Below are 22625 nucleotides of genomic sequence, written 5' to 3'. Positions count from 1 at the left end.
ATTTCTTTTGCAAGCCATGTGAAACTGTAGCCTATTTAAAAAAAAAAAAAGGGGGGGGGGGGGGAGAGGGGAAAAAAAAAAGGAATAAAAAAGGTCATCCTATTTCCCCAAATCTCCAGAAAGAGCAGTTAATAGATGTTTACGCCTGATCACAATTCTCTCAAGTTGCTAGCTTTTATCTACAGTTGGAAGTCATACCAAGCATGTTTTAGTTTTGTTTCTTGATCTTAATTTGCACTAGAATATCATATTTTCTATTAGCTACCACTTAAACAGCATCAGCTTCTGAACAGCAATGGCTTCTTTCTTGAGTATGGGGAACCCCTCAAGAAACCAGTAGAGTAAGACTGGTGTAAATTAAATCAGCATCAGGCCCATGTCGAGAGGCACATAAAGAGAAATGCACAGGAAATTCTCACCAGGAAAACTCGTACAAGAAAGTATCTTCTTTAACTACCTCCATACTTTTTCTAACATTTACAGAAAAGGTAACTTAGGAAGAAAAATTTAAAGTTGTAATGGATAGGGGTTTTTTAATGTTATCATAGTGTCAGCAGGAAGGGAAAGGTTTAAATGAGTTCATAAAGCTTTTTTTTCTTCTGGGTATCTCACTGAGGAGATTACACCAAGATCTGCATTGGGATTACATTCCTGTAGCTATTTAAATACAGTTTATCACATACAAATAAGTTCTTATAACCCCTTTCCCCTCTGCACACACCCAAGGAAGCTATGGCAATTCACAGATTTGTCAGATAACCCAAACGTAAATCTGATTACGGCATCACCCATGGCAATTTCCTTTCAGGTCACATTTGTGAAATCTCCTTTCAACTAGTTTTAAATGTTATGAAATGACATGTTCGTACACAAAATGGAAAAATGTGCAAATAAACCTCCTATATGCACTACCACATCTGAAGAAGATAAGCACACTGGAAGGTAAGTCATTGTTAATATACAGCAAAGGGTATTTAATTAAAAACAAGGACAGCTCAGCAATGTTTATACTCAGAAGGTGCAGTAACATACTCAGTCTTTCCATTACACAGCATGAGGTCGAGAAGAACCCTATGCCTCTGCCTTCCCTACTTCCCATCCTTTGTCCACTCTGCTTCCATGTGCACGAGACTGCTGTTCACAACAAGGTAAAGTAACAGGTTCTGCCTGTCAGCAATGGCCTTTACTTTACTATTTTACTTTTTATGTGCCTGTTTGACTAAATTAAGCGGCCTCAGCCAAGACACATCTTGCTTTCTAGCATCTCAGTTTCAGCTACTATTATCTGCCAGCCCACAGCACTAATTTATCTGTGTTCTTTCAGCTCCAAAATACTGGTTGTGCAGCCAAAAACACAAATAACACTACAACTACTGTGCTTATTTCAGAGCGTGTGGATTTTTCCCTTTTCTTCTTCTTTTTTTTTTTTTTTTTTTAACTAGGAGATGGACCACCCTGCTCTCATGGCACAGAACACTATTTACATTGCAATACTTGACTGTGTAATACATCTGGCATTTTTGGGCAGGATTCCTGAGCTAGGGGCCAGAAGCCCTTAAGCAATGATTTAAGGGGGGAAAAAAATCATACAACTTGACTTAACAGTGCTCATTTCTAGTTTGCTGCACTTAGCTTTTGGTTACTGACTGAAAAGCAGAAATGCATCAGGCTGGTAAACAAGAGAAGGCTGTTTCTTTTAATTTATCTCACTGTTAGTAAATGAAGACTGTATTACAGTTTAAGGGCTCAGTTCCAGCTTCAGGTATATGGGTGTACAACACAGCACATGTGCCTTAAAAATATCAGCTTTTTCTTGCACGTGAGGAAAATACAGATGTTTCAAATATACAATGATTACTTGTATATTTGAAGCTGGAATTAAGTTCAGTACAATTCTCTAAAGGAGCAGCACCTTTGCAGAAAGAGTCACGTTATGGTTCTGCTCATTCCCTTACCTCTTATATATTTTGCTCAAGCACTGAAATAACTAAGTTTTCCAAAACCAAGCAGAACTTAAAGCCAAGACATGCATTCTAAAAACCAAAATTAAAATTCTCCTTACATCAAAACATCTATATGGTCAGCAGTTTCCATAAAGGGCTTTTTACCTCATGAAACTACTACTACTGCCAAATTCAGGATGTTTATAGGAACTGAGGTGATACTGAATGAAATAAGAGAAAAAACAGTAACATGTAAACTCTATTTACAGATATTAAACTAAGTTTACACAGCAAAAAAGGAATTAAGAAAAATAATTTTATTTTTAAATCCTGAATTCAAAGTTACTCCCTGCAACTCAAGTCCATCTATTTCTAGTGCAGTGTACAATGAAAAATTACTCCAAGTCAAAGTCACTCAATTAACAGCAAGGACGAATGTAGCTTATTGTATCCGGTATTCATCGGTCATATTTAGCACACTGGAAGTGGATAATAAAATAGCACAGATCATGCAAAACAGGAGCAAAACATTTTCCTGTTCTCTTTGATTCACAGGCACAGAAATAAAGTGGCCACTGTAAGACAGCATGCATTTTCAGTGCAGAAATCATACTTCAAAATGCTGTGTCTTCTGTCATGAGGCACCATCTCAGGAATCTGTTGCCCCAGTAAAGCATCAACAGTAGAAAACCATAGAGTTTCTGTGAGGAATAATGAAAGTTGTGTATCTTTATCTTTCTGAACTCTGACAGGGGACTACACTTCTTATTGTAGAACTGTCACTTGGCCCTTAAGCAGTTTTACCGATTTCTTCAGGTCCTCCCAGGTAGAGTAACCACAAACACAAATGGGGAAAGACCTCCTGCATAATACAAGGCAGGAGAGATTAGAGAAACTAAACCCAAAGATGTACTGAAGATACATAAGGATGATTGAGAAAATATATATAACTGTACAGTAGACACAAAGAAGAATGAACTTCTTGGTAAAATTCTGCGCTCCAGCTCCTGCTGAACTCAAAAAAGAGCAGCTAGAACGATGTATATCCATGCCATCATCTGTAGAGAGAAAAAGCACTGTGCAAAGGATGGAAGACTGAACTTTATTCTATATACAGGAGAAAATGCCAGACAAGGAACAGCCCCACAAGGTCTATAAGCAAAACACTGTTTTAACCAGTCAGAATATTCTTAAAAAGCTAGCTGTGGGGCAGAAAACTTTACAAGCATGGTTTTACCTGAGTGCTCATAGGTTGAAGTGCATAATTCACTGTTAAAAGGATTGTGCATAAAAGTCCATGAGTGTCAAAATGAGAACATGTTCCATTAGACACCAAAAGGAAAGCAGTTGCAGACACATTAAAACTAGCATCCTAGTGGACACAGCTCCAACAGGTCATAGGGAGGTCAGCTTTGAAGGAGAAATCCAAATGAAATATAAACATGGCATTGTGGAAACCAGACAAATCTCCCATAGCTTTGTCCAGCCAGCACTAATCTAGGCATCAGCTGTGGTGCATAATCTAAACAAAGGGATCAGTCGGTTCATACATCTGGAAGTTGTCATATTTTGGAGCCTCCTGACAGTTATGTGTAACTGAAACATCCACTTGCATGCAACAGCCTTTAAATTTGTTGAGCAGTCAAGAACTGTTACATGCATATGCTATGTAGTACTACTACTTTCTGGGGAACCACCACAAATACTATTTAATAACAGGGCTTGGACCATCTCTTCGCACAGCAAAAATAAATCATGAAAATGGATGGAGTCAGGGTGAGGAGCTGGAGTTTTCCTTAATGCATTCTCTACTGAAAGCAAGTTTCAGTACCCACGGCTGTTAGAGTTCCTTCTCATCTGAACTCGGTGTCTGACGAATAATGAGAAAGGAAGGCCCGTCCTCTACAGAAAGATGACAGTCCACTTAGCAGGTAACAGGAGCTGGCAGTAGACCTCAAACCACTCACCACCACCTCCACATAGCACCACAACTCCAGCAGCAGCCTACCCTACAGCTGAGCTAGCTCTTCTCCTTACCTACATTCCCCCTGTTCCTGCTCAGCAGCAGTGGCATGGGGACCAACAATAAAGCAAAGTTGCTTTCAACTGTTCTATTTCACTCCAGAATTTCTGTACCAAAATCTCCAAGCTCTCCAGAACTACAGAAATGCCTTCACACCCTGTTCATAAGCAGCAGAATCCCCAGAGTGCAAGATGACACTCCAAGCGCAGAAGAGGGCAATGGTGCAGCCAAGGCACTGCCCTGTTTAACTACACATTTCAACAGCAAAGGAAACAGACCCTTCCAAACAAGCAGCAGTAAGGCACATTCTGGCATGGACATTGGCGACAGTGTGTTAAGTTTGGAAATAATGAAGATTAATTTTCTGCAGCATTAAGTAAATTAAATGCCTCTGAAGTCTGAAAGGCAGAAGGAACCACACAACCATGCACTTAGAGCTTAGAGGAGTGCCAGTCCTACAGGAGGGGATCCTCCTCTTGCCCTTCCCAGAAGAGGTAGCGCAGGGGCAGGCTGTTAACATCTGCTGCAGCTTTGCACATGGGTAAAGGTCTAGCTACACTAAAGTCATTCCAAGTTCTGCCACTACATTCAGTGAGTTTGGGATTTCACCCTTTACCTTCTCAATGACCAAAGAATGGTCACGTGTAATACCTTCGTTAAAACTCTTACAGATCAAAGAGGAATTATAAACACTGAAACTGGGGGTTTTTTTGATGTACAAGCTTTTCAGCAAGGAGCACCAACTCTGAGCAGTGATGTGGACACCTGTCAAGATGGAACTTAACAGAGACCCTCAGTGATTTTGAATTTAATAGCAGACCTTTGAAAGATGATAATCAAACATCCATATAACTAAAACCTTTAAACGTCTTAACAACTTTCAACATATGGAAACAGAGGGAGTTCAAATTCACAGGAATGTAACACCCACTGTCCTGATGTTTTTATCCACAAACATCATGTAAAGCTTGAGTATTAGAATGTGATGTTATTTTTCGAAACAGAAGCACAGACTGAAATACTCTTCCATTTTGACCAGTAAATGTTAAAAAAAGTATATTGCCCAGATGACCATCCTTCAGCCATGAAGTGGCAACACCACTGCTACCTTCCCATTTGAGAAACCACATGATAAGTAATTATACTTAATTCAAACAAAACAGTGGTCTTGGAAATTCTCCAGATAAACACCTTTCAATGAACTTCCAATACGCACTGAGGGATGCAACACAGTGCAAGACAGCATTCAGAGATAAGTAAGCCCTCATCTCACCTGATCCATATGAAACTAATGGATTTGGTGATGTGATCAGAGACAACGCCCCAGACTGTCACGCTGCCTACGAACACCCCACCTCAGATTCACCAGCAGAGTAACTTCCACTCTCCTGCCATCTACACTGAGTTGATGCGGTCATGCAGGTACAAGCACATCTAAAACGACTACTCTACTGCTGCTCACAAACATCCATGTTTGTGGGAGAACGGAATTATACCCAACTGGGTCAATTGCTGCTAACTGTATTCAAACCACAGGTTACTCCAGCCCACTCACCTGAGTTTGTCTCCTTAAAACAACAAATTCACAAAGATCTGTTCCTTTACTATTCTTTTTTGTTTCTCCAAAGAATACTAGTGTAACATTAAGCGATGCCTTAGGCAGAACTTAAGAATAACTTTCCTCTCCACCTGCACTTGATCTTGCTGGGTTAAGCAAACTGAGAATCTATGGAAATAATATTGGTTCCTGCATCACTCACACGCTTTCCTCATTTTCACCTCATTCTTATCCTGCATGGGTAGATTAACGTATTTTAAGATAGTCAGCCATAAATAGTACAGTAGAGTAACTTGATTTTTGCCCCTTTTGAGTGAAACAATGGTACACATAGCTCAAATCTTCACTTAAAAACTGTTTCTGCTGTACGCCCTCAGTCCTAATTCACTTAACAATTACAACACGCTCACTTTGTTCCAAGTACCAAAGCTGAACTATGTGGCTACTGAAGGCATTTTGTCTCCTCTGCAGGATGTCCTACTCCTGCCTGCATCACCCACCCTCTTCCTTCAAACTGGCTTAAAGAAGAGGCTCTGCATGTTAGAGCCTGGTTCAAAGTAGCTTTGTGAAGAGGTGTACTTAAATAGGGAAAGTTGACTGAGCTACAGCTAGTGCAAGAAGTGCAGAAAGCAAGAAAAGAAGGAAAGAACACCATGACCTTCAACCTCTTAAAAAAGCAAAAGTAATGAAGAAAGTGAGTGGAAAAAAAATCCCACAACAATGGTGAGATGAAATGAATTATCAAAGAACAAGACGAGACCATCTCTCCCCTTAGAAGCTCCTCCATTTAATGCCATTCAAGGCACTGCGGTAGTCAAATTTCAAGCTCCACTTACAGAACCTTCTCTGGAGCCACAAAACTACCTTCCTTCAGAAGCAGAGGCTGTGAATTTACATGTGTGACTGCTGTTCACACACAGGGTCTTACAGTGCCTATTAAGAGTGGTAGCAAAAACCATAACCAGTTATGGGCATGATTTCTTTTCCATTCAGAGTACTTTCTAGTTATGAATGGATGTTTCTAAAAGCACATCTGTGTCCTACAAAATTCAGTCACAGAGGAAATCAACGCAAAGCCCTTTTTGTTCTCTCAAGGGCGTACAATGTATAAAGATGCTAAACAGTCTCCACAACTCCAGTATGCATGGACACCCACATACAGCGGTTCAACTAAAGCTGAATGGCTGTGGATAACAGAACCGCCATTAAAATGCCAGTCCAGAATTTGTTTGCCCAAGAAACTACAACAAGCATCCTCCAGTAGCAAGGTACGCACACAGGGATGACAGACCTGCTGAAGGGCTGAGGGGAAACAGTTATGTGTCCCAGTCAGACACCAGAGAACCAGACTACAAGACAGGAGCATGGACTGAGAGCATACTGGGGGACACACAGTAATAACCGAAGTGCTCTGAACGGCAGCCAGAGGAGGATTGTGGGGTTTTTTTGGAAAAAAAAAAAAAAAAAAAAAAAAAAGCTACTCTACAACACTTAGTGCCAAGAAACAAGCTGAGAGGAAAGCCACTTTGGTATCAGGAGGCTCAGAGAAGGCCAAGAGTGCTGGCACAAATTCTGAAGGAAGAAGATTACTACAGGAAAACTAAAAGACTGATGGAGATCTGTTTTTCTTTTTCTCTCTTTGAAAGTTTGCCTACCAGGTGGGTTTCTAAACTTCTTATGTAAATATTTCAGCCATAATAGCTTCAGGCCCAGACTACTAATCATTTATCTTGGAATGTGCGTGGTCTTAAAACTTATTCAAACTTCACTATTTTTAATTGTGTTATGGTTTTAAAGCAACCATTTACTTCCAGCAAACTTCAGTGCTGTATTATGTTTCAGGGTATTCAGAAATACACCATACAAAATCAGTCTCTTTATGTAAATACTGCCAATTTATCCAGCAGTAATAACTGTAAAAAGCTTCAGTAGCAAATCAAAACTGTTACTGAAATGTATTTCAAGTAATCTACCGTATTCGTCCAACATTGCCCAGTTCATTCGAACTCTCAGTAAACAAAAGGTAAAGAAAAAAGACAGCTATTTTAATAAACAGGGCAATTCAGCCACTGCTTCTACTAAGAGAGACCTTGATCTAAAGGGTCCCTTAGTATAGTAACTTCATGGAGTATACTTTAAAGCTGTTAGGACCAGGTGCGTACAAGTGCAGAAAAACGAGTTTGGTCACTGCTTTCTACTTCTGCATGGGATGAACAACATTTTCCGTACTATCTCTTTCTATACCTGTTCCATCTCAAATTCTCGCTCTGTACTTCTGCCTGTAGTTTAGCAACAGAAATACGTGATTGCTATTTGTTAGGTTTATTTGTGTAACACCCTGGTTCACGAGCAGAACATTTACAGAGTCTCCACCAAGAAAGCACATTTTAGCAAGCTCTTCTGTGTAGATGATCATGTAGGGCTAGAACAGGAAGACTAGAAGTTAATTTAAATTAAATCCAGAATATTTAATTTCATCTTAATCAGCTAGCCTGTTTTTGCAATCTAGAAATGCAAGGGTTTCTAAATGAAGAGTTTTAATACTTCTTCTTACATTACTTAATTCTGACATGAAAACCAAACTCAATAGATGTGAAATTACACAGGTCAACTCTGTACAACCAGCTGCATTATGAATTCATCTTGGCCATAAAAACCTCAGAGATCAATTTCAACTAGATTTTATACCAGAGACTTTCCCCCCTCCCCCAAGCAATAATGACATGCGAAGAGGTCAGTGCAGCAACTGTACTAAGTGGCTATTTTACAAACCATGTTTTTTCCTTGAGAATTTAATTTTAATGCTGGGCCAGTCATACAGGCATCATCAGCAAGTATTTTCTTGGTATTACATGGTTACAAAAAGTAGGTGGCATTAATGGGATGGGATCACCCTTCCAAGTAAGTGAACCCCAGTGACAGCAGAATAAACCTCAGGGAAGCGTGCTGGATGGAACTGGAAGAAGCATGCTGGATGGAACTGGAAGAAGCATGCTGGATGGAACTGCAATCAGGTATTATCTACCGAACACTTACAGAAAACCAGAGACAAAACACGTATGAGCAAAAATTAACAAACTCCCACAACAACCTCACAAGGACTTAAAAAAAAAAAAAAAAAAAAAAAAGAGTGGAGAAAAAGAGTGATGTTCACAATCATTTGCATTAGCATTAAAGGTACACAGGACCTAGCGACCAGTACAGACTCTGAATGCACATCTCTGCCTATGGATGGGATCCTGCACTGCCTGCTCTGTTTCTCAGGGTTGCTGGCAGCAGATGTGATCATATTTTGGGGCTGTTGGACTACACGGCCCAAAAAAAGTTCAGTCGGTAACACATTATTTTCCAAACTAGAAAAACCAATACTCACTAAATGACCTGTGAACCTCATCCTGACCCCAATATGGCTGTCACCTGCAAGGATGGAATCTGGTCCTATGTGCTCTAATCCATCCATAGGGCGGGACAGACCACCTTCATAACAGCGGCTAATGTTGTTTGCACTCAGCACTAGCTTTTCCACACACGCACATAGAGCTATTTAGTAATGATTATTTATGCAGCCTTCCATATTAACTTTTATAAGCCAAATTCTGCTGCAAGCGACTTTGACATAAACCCAGAGTAACTACTGCAGTCAAGGAATTCTGTTTTCACGTCAACCCAGCTAACAGGGGAATGTGATGCTAAGTAAATAATATTTTCCCCCAGAAAAAAAACCAAAACAAACACCAACAAAAAAAAAAAACAAAACCAAACCCACAACCCACCAAAAAAGCAAACCCAAAAACCCCAGCAGCCTGGAGCTGTGCCTCTCAGAGCGGGTAACCCTCCCAGGCTGGCAGCCCCGCTCCCCCGAGGGGCACAAGGGGCCTGCGAGGGGGGCCCTGGCGACGCCGCTCTGCCCCCCCCCCCCGCCGTGTTTCTGTCTGGGGTGGGGGGTGTCAGTTTCGAAAGGCAGCCCGCGAAGCCCCGGCCCCTCGGTACCGCTCCTCTCCTTTACCAGGCCCGCCTTCCTACGCCGGCGCCTTCGGGCTGGGCCCGGCGGAGGCGCCCCCCGCCCCGGGCACTGCCCGCGGCCACCCCGCTGCCGGTTAGGCCCCGCTTCTTCGCCTCGGCAGCTTTTTTTTTTTTTTTGGTCCTCTCCCTCCTCTTTTCTCGTTTTGGCTTTTTTTTTTTTTGTGTGGGTTTTTTTTTTTTTTTTTTTTTTACCTTGAGACAAACGCTCCCCCCCACAGTTGAAAGCTGTCCAAAAAACAGGACCACACACAGGCACCCGCCCCGCCGCGCTCCTCGCCGCCCGCCCCCTCCCCCCGCCGCGGGCGCACGCACTCCCAAAATGGCGGAGGGGCGCCTCCCGGCAGCGCGGCCGCCTCCCGCCGCCGGGGACGCCGAGACCCGTCGCCCGCAGCCTTCCCGCACGGAGAGACGGGCCGCAGGCGGGGGCGCGGGGAGGCTGAAGGTGGCCCGGCCCGGCGCCCCCGCCGCGGGCCGCCCCGGCCTGCCGCCGCGGCCCCCCGCGGGCGGAGGAGTGGTACGCGCCGCCCGGGGCCGCGCGCCACGGCCCAGCGCCCGCCTCGGCAACCAACCGCCCCGCCGGCAGCCCGGCCCCCGCCGGCGGCGGCAGGCCCTCCCTCTCCCGCTCCCTCCCCGGCATGAGGAGCGGCCCGCCGCACGGGCGTACGCACGCACGCACTCCAGCCGCCTTCACCCGGCCGGTCAGGCGGGGAGGGGCGGCAGCAGAAGGAGGGGGGACCCCGGACTTACCTTCCACCCACAGCTCCTCCACGTTGGTTTCGAGATTAGCTGCCCTTAATCCTACAGCGAAAGCCCCGAATATGAGGAGGCCGACAACCAAAAACTTCCCGCAGTTTTTCTGAATGTAACAGCCCAGTTTAAACAACAGTCTCTGAAACTTTGCTCGCAGCCACAGCGGCGCTTTCCGTCCCGTCGCCTTCCCCTGCAAGGCAAGAAGAGGTCAGCAGTTGAGGGGCTGCGGCAGGCCGCCAGACCCGCGCCTCCGCACCCCGGGGGCCGGCGGGCAGAGCCCCCCCCCCCCCAGGAGCACGGCAGCTCGAGCTCCTGGGGGGGCATTCCCACGCAGCGTCCCCGGGAGAGCGCAGCTCAGGCAGGCGCCCTTGCAGCATGGCCCTCGCCCAGCAGCCACCCTCGGGCGCACGCACAGGCCACGGTGTACCTGCTGGTAGCCATCCTCGCCCCGGATCAACGCGCAGGCCGGGGGTGACGCCACCGCATCAGACCCCTGCGCCCTCGCCTACGCTGCCCACCACGCCGGCAGCTCAGGCTGCAAAGCGTTCGCCCTGGCAAGACCCGCGGCTCCAGGGCGCGAGTGACCGCTTCTGATAAACCTCAACAGCCACAAGAACAGAAAAAAAGTCCCTTTTCCTGTTCTCCTTAGACCTCTGAGGGGCTGGGGGGGGGGGGGGGGGAGTGGTGGTGACGGAAAAGCTCATCGGTAGCAGTTTGCTGCCGTTTCCCCCATTCCCAGCTCCTAGCAGGGGTTTGGTGCTGAGGCAGGACCCACGTGGTGAGCAGCGCTGTAAGATCAGAAGTAATTCATTTCCATAGAGTTTGGAGACGCTGTGTGATCTGAATTAGGAAGTAGAGCAGCCATCTGTAAGTTACGACAATATTTGTGAACGGAAGAGGGCAGCCACATGGATTTTTTTTTTTTTTTTTTCCCTCCTCCTCCTTTCCCCCTTCTTACAAAGCCTAGAAATCCGCTCCCTGAAGTGAAACCATCCCTGCAGCAAGGCAGCTTTCCGAGGTTGTTTACTTTAAACATTTTTTGGCCGGCGGAGATTGGCGGCCGGGGCCGTCCCTCCGCCCCGCCCGGGCCGGGCTTGCGGGGCGCTCCGGTACCTTCAGCCCTTCCCCGCCAACAATTACCACCACCGCCGCCGCCGCTCCGCGGGCAGCGGCGCGACCTGCGCGGCAGGGTTAAGGTGGCAATTTGTTTACGGCCCTCGCTTCCCCTCCGACCGCCGGGGAAAGAAAACGGCTGCAAGCTTTCTCGGCCGGGGGACCCGCTCTCCCAGGGCAGTGGCCCTGTCGGCGCTCGGCGGAGAACTTCACAAAAGCACAACTTCTGCCAAGAAAGCGGCCGCCCCGCTCGCTCTCTCCCCCGTCCCGGCCGGGAGCGGGTGTTGCCGAGGTCGCTACGGAGGGGATGGGGAGGCGGAAAGGAAGCGGAGGGGGAGCCGGGGAGCGGGCCGGGGCGGGGGCTAGCCGCGGGGGGGGAGGCCGGGAGGGAGCGGAGGCTGTCTGGGGAAATTCAAGCGGAGGAGTGCTCCGCAGGGCAAGCAGGCACCGGGGCAGGCAGAAGCGAGAAGGGAGGGAAGGACGGCACTCTCTCCCGCACTGAAGAGTCACAGACGTCCCTCTCTTTTTCCCAGCATTTTATTGGTGGCTGTTTCATTTCCATCTCCTCCTTCCACCCCCGCGAGAAAACACACCACCCCCCTCCGCCCCCGCCGAAAACCAGCACTAGCACTAGCGTGTATCTCTGGAAAAAAGAGTGAGAGATTGAATGCACCTTTGAGATCTGCTCCAAGGCGAAAGCCGCATCGCAGTAGCTTGGCCGCTGCAGATACTCCCGGTCAGGCGCCTCGGCGCGCCGGTTCCCTCCGGTCCTTCGCCGCCTGCCGCCGCCGCTCCTCGCCGCCCGGCCGGGGTGGCCGCCGCCGCCGCCCGCACTGCTGCTGGTCTCCGGCTCCGACGCGTTACCGGCCGAGGCCATGTTGCCGCCGCCGGCGGGACGGGGAAGCTGCCGCTGGCGCTGCCGCCGCCGCGGCGGGGCCCGGGGGCCCGGGGGCGCGGCGGGGCCGCGGGGGGCTGGCGGCGCTGCGGGCCGCGGGCTGCTGCTGCTGCGGGGGCTGCCGCCGCCGCCGCCGCCGCTGCTGCTGCTGCTGCTGCTGCTGGGGCTGCTGCGGCGCGGCCGCCTCACGCGGGGCGCGGGGCGGCGGCTGCCGCCGCGGCCGCTCCGGCCGAGTCGCTCCCCGCGCCTCCCATTGCCACATCGCGCGCGGACCCCGAGCTGCAGGCGGCCGCTCCCCGCGCCCGGCGAGGGCGGGCGGCCGGGCGGGCGCGACCCCCGGGCCCCCCCGGCTGCCGCCGCCGCCGCCGCGCTTTCCTCCGCTCCCGTTGAAATCGCCTCCTCCGGCCGCCGCTGCCTCCGGGAAGCCGCTGTCCGCGGCGGCGCTCAGCGACGGCGGCGCGGCGGCGGCGGCGCGGCGGGCCGCGGCGGCTGCTGCTGCTGTAGCTGTAGCTGCGCTGCCTCGCCGCGCTGCACCATCCTGCCTCAGCGCCGGGGTGCTTCCCGCGGGCCGCGGGGCCGGCGGGGCTCCGAGGTCGGCCCCGCCGCGGCGGCGGGCGGCCGGCTGCCTGGCGCTCTCCCCCGGCGTGTGCGCGGCAGCACCGAGCTGCAGCCCCTCGGCTCAAGAGATGAGATGAAGAAGAAAAAAAGGACTCTCTCCATTTGGATAAAGAGGAGGAGGGGTGGAGGGGGGGGGGGGGAGTATGAGAGGAGAGAGAGCGAGCTATGGAGAGGGAGAAAAAAAAAAAAAAAAAAAAAAAGAGCTGAAAGCCCGCCCCCGGGGCTGTCAGATGGCTTGGGTTTCTGCGAGGCGATTGGCTCGGGGAGGGCAGAAATTACTCAGCAAACATGACTATTATTAGCTGCTTAGCAACAGCTCACCAAAGTAGAGAGACCACCCAGGCCGGCAACCCTTGTGTGTGCATCTCCAGCTTCAGGGGGAGCCTTAAAGAGATCCAGCCTTCTTTGCATGCAATACTTCCATTAAGGAATGCGTTCCCCCCCCCCTTTCTTCTTCGTTTTCTTTTCAAGAAAGTTTTCTTCCCCCCCCCCCTCTCTTTTTCCGTCCGGGATGCTTACAGGCAAATACACGCGCGGAACTTTCTCGCGATCGACGTACAGAAATATATTTTTCCCTTTTAAAAAAGAGAGGGAAACGGGGGGAAAGCAGCATTAAACGATTTCTAAAGCCCTTAAAAGAAAATCCTTTTAGAGGCACCTTGGCCTCAAGCTGCAACAAATACTGGGAGGTCCGAGCTGAATTCCCAGGCTTGCAGAAATAATGACAGGGTGGTGGATACTGCGGTAGAAAGTGCCAGATTTTTCTCCCTCTCTCTTTCTTTTTTAACTAAAGAGGAGACTTCATTCCCTGTAAGAAAACCACTCCGTCCAGTTAGAAAAACACAATGAAAACTTAACACTTGAGGGATTTAAAGCCGCGCGGTAGCTAGCCTGTTTCAACTTAGGGCTCATTCTTTAACTGAAACCCGAAGAAAGCCAATTTTAATGTTTTTAGTGTAAAAGTCCATGAAACGCAGCCTGCCTGGCCGCGCTAAACACTTCTTGAACTATACGCGATTGTTTACTTTTTTGGCACCGCTTCTCCCCGTCTCTGTTCATTGAGAATCAGCCATTAATTGCTGCCGTTACAGCTGCGCGCATTCCCCCCAGCCCCGGGGCTGCGCGCCCCTGCCCCCAGCGCGGCTCCCCGCGGAGGCTCCGCTCCCCGGCGGACCTCCGTGCGCACCGGCGCGGAGGGCAGCGGGAAACCCGCACCGCCGCTCCGCGCCCGGCCCGGGAAGGCGCTTGGGGGGGGGGGGGGCGCTGCCCCCCCAGCAGGGCGGCTGCTGCGCGCCCGCGGAGTAGCGCGGCTGTGAGGCGCGCCCGCTGTGCGTTCACTCGGGGGGAAGCAATATAGAGAAAAAGGGGGGGACGGGGGACCCGGGGAACAGCCCGGGCAGCCCCCTGCCCGGTGCGGTGCCTGCCCGCCGAGCCCGCGGGCACGGCGCAGCTCGCCCTTCGGCCCCGCCAGGCGTGTGCCCGGGGTGGCGGTCGTGGGCGAAACCCCCGGGCCCCGGGGTACGGCCAGCCACCCCCCTCCCTTCGGCGGGGCCGGCGTGCGCCGGCGGCGGGGCCGCCCTGGCCGGGCTGCCAGACACACCGCCCCGGCGCCGGCAGCGGGGGCGGGCAGCGCGCCGGGGCCGGGGCGGCCGGCGGGAGCGCGCTGCGCGGCGCGGCGCCCGTGCGGAGGCTGTCGGGGAGAAACCACCTAGAGGCACCCGCGGACGGCGGCTTGCCGGGGTGGCCGCCGGCGGTGAGGGGGTCCGTTTTCCCTTCCTTTCCCTCCCACCGCTGTTTTTCCCACACGGGGAAACCTGCCTCCGTGAAGGCCCGGCCCTGTGCTCCGCACGGGACTGCCTCCAGGAAAGCTGCTGGGAGCAGCAGGCTGTCGCGCACGCACACGTAGCTGCATCCCCTCGGGAGAAGGAAACCTGAAGGGGTTGGAGCTGGAGGCTGTTTTCTGTTGGGGGCTGAAACCCGCAGCTGGGGTGCGGTCGGCCACCTCCAGTTCGAGTTTCCGCTTGGGAAGGCGACCGTCCATCTCGCTAGGAACAGATCTGCCATTGCTCCTGCCCCCGCTCAACCTCACAGGGTCTGATGGAGCGGCAGGGCTAGGGGATGGAGAAAGAAGGGATGGGTGGAGAGGCGTTTTGGTTCAGCCTCCCAGCAGGCTCCAAAACCGGGGAAGAGCGTCCCTTCAAGCACCTCGAGCCCCCAGAGCTGCCCTGCCTGTCTCCTGCCTGCCTCCTGCCTGCTTGGCTTCACACAATAGCCCAGCGCCCGTCAGTCCTCGCTCCTGGTTCCAAAACGCAGTCTGAAGACTCAAATTTAACAAGCGCTATCTTAATCTCCCCTCTCTCCCTGTGGTCTGGAGGGATTTTTCTTTCTTTTCTTTTTTTTTTTTTTTTAGGCATACACAAGAGATGAATTACTGCAGGGATCTAATTGGCCTTGTTTCTGTATTTTATTTTTTTTCCTTAAGGAAGAAGTGTCAGTGTAAAAGTCTCCACTTGGGTGGTCAGAGCAGTGGCTGCCCCCAGTTTGCTTCCTAGCTGATGCTTGAGTGCTACATTCCTGGTGATAATGTTGTTCCCAATCAATCTGCCCTTATTTACATTTGTAAGCACTGCTGGCTGTGATATGCATGCCCTGTGTATGCAACTGCTTGTCCACACCAAGGGCTTTTTCCCATCTTCAGCAACTCGCGGGGATCCCATAGATTTCTTATCTTGGGCTTGCTCTGTGGTGAAGGCCTGGGAAGGTGCCTCCTTGCGCAGAGAGGCTGCAGTCTGCAACCTTTTATACCTGGTCCTCCCGATTCCTGGACAGCCAGGGCCGGCATACAAGAACCTCGGGGCTTCGGTCACAGCAGCTTCATTTTGTAAAGCTCTGCCTCTTACTTAGGTCACCTTTGTGCCCATAACCCCCAATACTGCAGAGCTCCATGCTTCCTCCAGCCAGATGAGGGATCAAATCCAACAGAGGTTGACAATGGATAACAGGTATTTATGCCGATTTTACTTTAACACATTTTTCCAGGGTGCTCATTGCCCATGGACACACCACCAAAAAGCATTGCACTGCTGGAGCATCTGATTACCTTAATAAAGAAAGGACACTTCCTTCTGTAGGGGCTATGAGAGAGCTGACCGCGGCGGAAGAAGGACTTGCAGGGAAAAAGCCCGGTTTTGTCTATTCTCTCCAATTCTTGTCTCTCGTGGCGCAAGGCCGAGGGTCCGCCTCGGCCCCTTGCCCCACACGCACGCCTGCCGCCGGCTTTGGCGCCAGGTAAGGCCCACGGGGCAGCACCTTCCCCGGGTTTTGCAGAGCAGCCCGAGCCTCTCTGCCTCCGCTCGCCGTGGCCCGCTTGCCCCGGGCCGGCGGGGGCTGCCGCCGGGGGAGGGCGGCGCGCGGCGGGGGAGCCGCTCCGCCGGGCAGCGCCGCCGCGCAACCCCCGCGCCTGGGCGAGGAGGAGGAGGCGGCGGCGGCACGAAGCGAGCCCTTTTCCCCCTCCTCAGCCCTGGAAGAAAGGGAACTGCTCGAGCCAACTTGTCAAAATAATGCGGCTAATTACCCCTGATCTCCTTTAATGGAAAGCTGCTCTGCACGCCACAAAGGAGCAAATGAGGGATCTGCAGCACCAGCCCAGGAACGCTGGCATTTTCTTCCGCGGAGGGCCGCGGGGAAATGTGCCTCCGGAGGAGCCTCCGAGGTTTCCGTGCTCCTCCCGCGCAGCAGCGGACTCCCAGGGGAGAACCAGAGCGCCCGGGGAGCTGTGGAGGACAGCGGCGGGAGCAGCAGCCCTCTCCCTCCAAAAGCTGGAGGACATCCCAGCCCTAGCAGACCTTGTCATATTCCGCAGGGGGGCTTTAGCTCTATAAACCCAAGTCGTCTTCAAAACAAATTCTTTTCCTGGCAAAATGCCCTGCCACTTGCAGGACTTTAACGTGCATAGAGAGGGGAAAGTTACACTGAACAGTTTTTAGCCAGGCCGGACAACACTGGGTCTGTGTAAAGATAGAGCTCAAGTCCTGCATTTGGCAGAAGGCAGGGCATTCATTTTCATGATCTCTGCCATCGGGTCTTGCAGAAAAAAAGCTGAGCGACACGATCTCTTTGACCCACTGCTGGAGCAACAAATTTATTAGAGATATAGGCGTGAGAAATGAAAAGGAAGTAAAACAATTCAGGCTCATTGTATGTCTTTCTTTCATACTGCTAATCCGGTTTACACATCACGCCTACATGTCTCAATAGGGCTTTATACACTGTGGCAAAGGCAGAACAAAATAAAAGGTGTGTGTGTGTGAGTGCGTGCGTGTGTGTGCATGTGTGTGTGAAATAAGGATAAAAACAGAGAAGCCCAAGACATTTTAATTCAGAGTGGGCTGCCAGTTTTGTATCTACTGGCTCTTGAAAGCAAATAGGTTTTAAAAGATTCCTCCGCCTCCCCCTCCCTCCTCAGCCCTAACATTTCTCAACAATACTACCTCCTGTCCAGATACAGTGTCGGATTATAATCCAGACACACAATGACCCTAATAGCCCTAACCAGAAATTAGATACACCTATCAGCCTGATGCCGAAACGATGTGGGACCCTCTAACCAGAACTGGTAAATGCTATCTGGTTGGTAGCTGGCAGGTAGCCACCCTGGCTCCAACGTTTCTTTTAACACCACCTGATGACACCAGACGTCTCCCCCATTCCCCTCCCCTCTTTTGCCCCCCCCCCCCCCCCCCAGGGTCTACCTCCCATACTGGGGCTAAGGCAGCAGCCGAGGGGGAGATGTGGCACTGAACGTTGTCCGGCCTCCAAGCCCTGGGAGCAGCAGGACAACACGCACACGACCGGTGACAGCAGTGCTGTGCCGGTGGTGCCAGGTACCAACCACATGCAGAGTCCAAGGCTGAAGCCACTACTAAACTTAATCTAAGGCACTACAAATATTTCACTGCTGTAGTTAGGGAGTGACTGTCCCTCCTTTTCCGTGCAGCTGTATGTTTTCAGCAACTTCCACTGACTGCGGGCATTCAGCCTGAGTTGCAAAGAGAGGGAAAGGGCTCCTCAGTGCACCTCCTTTAAGAAGCCCTGTTCAGCTTTCCCGCGGAGAAAGGAGATGCAAACTGCATCTTCCCCGCAGCCCCTGTCCCGCGGAGCCCGGCCCGAGAGGGCTTTCTGCCCCCCCCCCGCACGGCAGGTTGTTTGAACCACCGCTCACACAGGTGCCGAGAGGCTGAGACCGGGCACCCGTCTGCAGTCCTCTGCCGGACCGCACCGGGCCACCGCAGGAGCCGCTTCCCATCAGCGGCCAGTCCCCCCCCGCGCCCTCCCCACCGGGAGCTCCGGGCCGCAGCACCGCCGAGGCGCGGGCAGCCGCCCGGGCGAGGGGCAGAGCAGCGCCCGGACCCGGGGGAGCCCCCTGCCCCCCGCCGCCCGGCCGTGCCCCGCGCTGCCCTCCCCGCTCGGGCCAGACCCGGCGGGCGGCAGCCGCAGCCCCGGTCCCCGGTCCCCCGGCACGGCGGAGGCCCCGGTCCCCCGGCGTCGCCCCGGCCCCCGGCGGCTGGAGGGAGTCTCCCCCCGCCCCCTCCGCCAGCCCCGGGCCCCAGCCGCCGGCGGCCTCGGCGAGGGCCCGCGCAGCCCCCCCCCGGCACCGCCCCGGCCCCCGGCCCCCGCCCCGCGCCCGGGCCCTGTCCGCCGGGTCCCGCGGCCCCCGGCCCCGCTGCCGCCCCGCCGCGGCCCCCCGGGGCTGCACCTACCATCGCTGCCCTTGCCGGAGCCGCTCGTGGGGAGCCGTGCTGGAGGGCTGGGTGCGCCCTCATTGACTGGCCCTGGCGGCTTTAGTGGGACATCGGTGTTTTCGTTCTCTGTCCTTCTCTTTCGTCCTATTTCTCCCCCCCCCTTCTTTTTTCCTTTTCTCTTTCTCTTTCTCTCTTTCTTTCTCTCTCCTTCTTTCTCTCTCTGTTTCTTTCCCTCTCTCTTTATCCTTTTAGTTCCTCTTTTCCTTCCTTCCTTCCTTCCTTCTTCCTTCCGTCTCTTCTTCTCCTCCTCCTCCTCCTTTTTTTTTTTTTTTTTTTTTTTTTTTTTTTTTTTACCCCAAAGGAACTGAAAGTGTAAAAAAATAACCCTCCTAGGTTGCAGGCATTCTGCAGAGTGCTGGAAAGCCTCACAATTACATGCCTGTTTCTATTAAGCAGCTCCATCGTCCTCCATGTGGGTGGTCTGGCTCTCAATAGGCAGGACCTGTCAGGGTCACGTGACGAACCCGCAAACGTTACCCCTTTACAATAAACTTTCGGGAAAAAAGCGAAGGAAGGGAGAGCCCCGTGCCGCCGGCCCGCCCCGCTGCCCCGGCCCCCCGGTCCCCCAGCCGCGGCCCCGGCCCCCGCCCCGCTGCTCCCCCCCGCAGCAGAGCAGAGCGCACAGGTCTCCTTCAACCTCTGCCTTCGCTCGCCTCTCCCACCTTGGATTTCAAGAGGAGGGAGAGCGTGGAAGGTGCCAGGTGGTGGAATGCGGTTTCCTTGTCAAAAGAAATATATAGCTGGACGTGTAGGGAGGGGAGAGAGAAGCAGAGTTTTCCTCTGGCTGCTGAGCACCCCGCACTGCACCTGATTTAGTGTGTTTGGTTCTAAAAGGTTTATGCCCATCCTGCTCATTTTTGCTAGGGGTCACTAGAAAGTCAGCTTTCAGGTGGTGAAGCCACACAATGCAAGAAAGTTAGTTCCCGTGAACAATACCTGAATGTTACTGGAGAAGAGCGCAGCGGTTTTCCCTTCTAAAAGCAACACTTTCTTCAATAGTTACAAACAGAATATAAACACTGCAGAAATTTACTATTACCTTTTTAGGATCTTGCAGTGGCTGAGTATCATTACAGGGTCTGAGAGAAGTGATGTCAAGTGTGGCTCCTGGATTAGGGCATACTGCAAGGAACAAATGGTGTGTCTTGGAAAACGTGTCACTAATTGTTTATGGAAGATCCTTTTCCTCTAGTCAGTCACATTTGATTTGCTATCAGATTTGGTATATCCATAACTTATTTTGAGAATAAAATGTATTCCATATTGCTGTAGTCTTGTGTCCAAGCTGCCCAGATATTTCTGTTTGCGATACATTTAGAAAACTTGCTTCATGATTGGGTTCAGTGATCTCACACGACTTTTTTGGATACTCTTTAGCCGTGTTTTATATGTATTGCTCCTGTTAGAGAATACTGCTAGTAGAAGATAATGTGTACCTTATGGTTGTATGTTCACCATGAAGAATATAAAAACATTATATAAGAAAAAGTGTTACGAAACGTCTCAGATGCAATCACATTGCATCAAACAGCCTAACTCCATACGTACTCTTGTCTGCATAAAACCAGGCTAGGCATCAAAATAATGAGCAAGAAGGACATTTCGCCTACAAGACTGTTACTATTTTTACATGGCAGAGGGCCTTGTGTCAATGATAAAGAGTTGGAAGAGCATGGGAAAAGACATTTTACAGGATTTGTAAAGACTACATGAAAAACATACATCACTTTTTATGGCCTCACTGATCAATCACAGAGTTAGATTACTGAAGCAAAAGACAGACAGCAGGGGTAGAGGGTGCATAGATGTCATGGTTGTAATCCTCCAGTCTGTCCTCTTACCCAACGCATTCATTCTTAAATTTTCCAGAGAAACTCATCGTAACTCCTGATATTAAGTTCCAGCAGTTTCTGACTCTACATATTGGACAGGATAGCATCCACAGTACCTACCCTAATCATGCCACATAGCCACAGTACTGTTGTTTAAGTTGGTAGGAGGCAGAATAGCAGAGTAGTCACACAAAGAATCAGCAATTATCCTGCCAGGGAAGAAGAGCAGGGCAAAGCAATGCAATATGTGAGTGCAGTTTTAGAAAGAGGTGCACAGTACAGACAAAGAATTAGAAACAATAAGAGTTGTGATGTTAGTGCAAGTTAGGAAGTATCAGAGAAAATAACCTGAGAAATACAAGACTCGTCACTTGTTCAACATCAAAGTACGTCAGTGATAAATACCATAGCTTTTATTGCCTCTTTCTTTTGCCAGTCTAATTCCTCCTGTTAGTTCTGTACTACCCAGCAAACCTGAGTCTTTGGCACCCCGTGGCACTGACGTTCCTAACGTGTTCAGAAAAAATAGCATAATCAGACATGAACTGTCCAGACATGTGACACAAAGGAAATAAAAAGTAGACCTGTGTGGGGATCACCCAAAATGTTTCAGAAGAGGAGGGCAGAGGTAACAGTGCCAGTTTCTTAATTCTTTAATGCAGTTATTTAAACAAAGATGTTACATATAGCTGGGAGATGAAACTAGGGAATAATTACTTCATAACCATCCTGTTTTCTATACTATTTCCCTAAGGACCTCTTAGTAGACTCTGTTGGAGGCAGCACGGTGGTCAATCTGGGGCTTTGCATGACACACAGTGTTTTTATTTATGGTCTTATATCGCAATTAGTTTGGTATTTTGTCTGTAACTTCACTAAATTATTATTTACTAATAGTAGCTATTACTAAATGGTCAGTAGCCATTTACATCTGTATATGTATACCTAATGAAACTCCTGGGGAAAAAAATAGATCAGTTACTGTGCAGCCTACACTCTCAACAGAAGTAATGATTGTAGTCCATTGACAGTAACCTTTGAAAATCATGAGGAGCAAAATTCATAGCCTGGTACACATGAACCATCATGCTGTCCTGAATAAGTAGAATGACTGTGTGTGCTCCCATTTGCACATTTAATTGTCAGGAAGTGGTTGCTCAATCGTGAAAGCTCAGAGGCTTCTCGTAGGTAGTTCCCAATGGCATCGCTCACACAGCTTTCTAGCACAGACAGGTAACCATACAGTGGCCAGTGCTGCCACATTTACTCTATTGATAATAACAAATAATAATCCGGAAGTTCATTCTGGTTCTGCTGGGATGTCAGTACTTCAGAAGGGAAGGGAAGGGAAGGGAAGGGAAGGGAAGGGAAGGGAAGGGAAGGGAAGGGAAGGGAAGGGAAGGGAAGGGAAGGGAAGGGAAGGGAAGGGAAGGGAAGGGAAGGGAAGGGAAGGGAAGGGAAGGGAAGGGAAGGGAAGGGAAGGGAAGGGGAGGGAAGGGAAGGGAAAGTAAAGTGGGAGAACTAAGCCAAAGCTATCTTTGCTGCTGAAAACCAGACATCCTCTTTCTAAGCAGCACCATGCTGCAGGATCTTACCCTATTTTATTCCCCTTTGCTCCTATACTAATGAAGACCATATTTCAATGCAATTCTGTACTTCCCTTCTGAAGCCACCGTTGAGGGTCTTCAGCTCAAGCTATCTTGGTTGTAACTACAGGTGGTGCTGCCAAGAAAACCATTCTGAACATGTGACAAGGCCACAATGTCAATGACGGTGTGTCATGCCTCCGTTGGAGACACAATTAAGACAGACAGCTAGCTAAGGTTAAGAGAGCTGTCTCCTAGTCTTGGTATGGTCAGGGCAGCATCATGCCTGGATGACTGAATCTGGTACCAAGTACCTGCAGAACTGATGCTAAGTGAAGCATGTTTCCAACTTTTTTTTTTTTTTTAATGAAAAGAGTCCCTTATTACTTCAGTGCTGACCCTCACTATCAAGAAAACGAGCATGGAGTCCTCATCACCCAGCACTTTAAAAGTTCCATTGTTTTCAGCCATGAACGCGTTCAT

The 22625-nt window shown here is 50.5% G+C and overlaps 1 protein-coding gene across 5 annotated transcripts in view; it reads right to left on the bottom strand.

Moving 5' to 3' along the window:
* PTCH1 (patched 1) overlaps window positions 1-19174 on the bottom strand; it is a 76322-nt gene extending 57148 nt beyond the window's left edge. The window contains exons 1-2 of one of the 5 annotated variants that reach the window (XR_003921914.2): window positions 12084-12390; window positions 10295-10487 (exon numbers count right to left, since the gene is read on the bottom strand). Coding sequence is in view for 2 of the 5 variants with exons in the window: in XM_030004356.2 (XP_029860216.1) it covers window positions 10295-10487; window positions 12084-12287 (397 nt within the window). In the remaining 3 variants the exon portion in view is untranslated. Of the gene's footprint in view, window positions 1-9739; window positions 9992-10294; window positions 10488-10724; window positions 10896-12083; window positions 12748-18682 lie in introns of those variants that run through there. The other 4 variants (XM_030004357.2, XM_030004356.2, XM_041120853.1 and 1 more) reach the window with 4 other exon arrangements.
* Between the last annotated feature and the right edge of the window lie 3451 nt (window positions 19175-22625).

Source organism: Aquila chrysaetos, chromosome Z (genome assembly GCF_900496995.4).
Source record: "Aquila chrysaetos chrysaetos chromosome Z, bAquChr1.4, whole genome shotgun sequence".
NCBI lineage: Eukaryota > Metazoa > Chordata > Aves > Accipitriformes > Accipitridae > Aquila > Aquila chrysaetos.
This window is presented reverse-complemented; position numbering and strand designations above follow the sequence as displayed.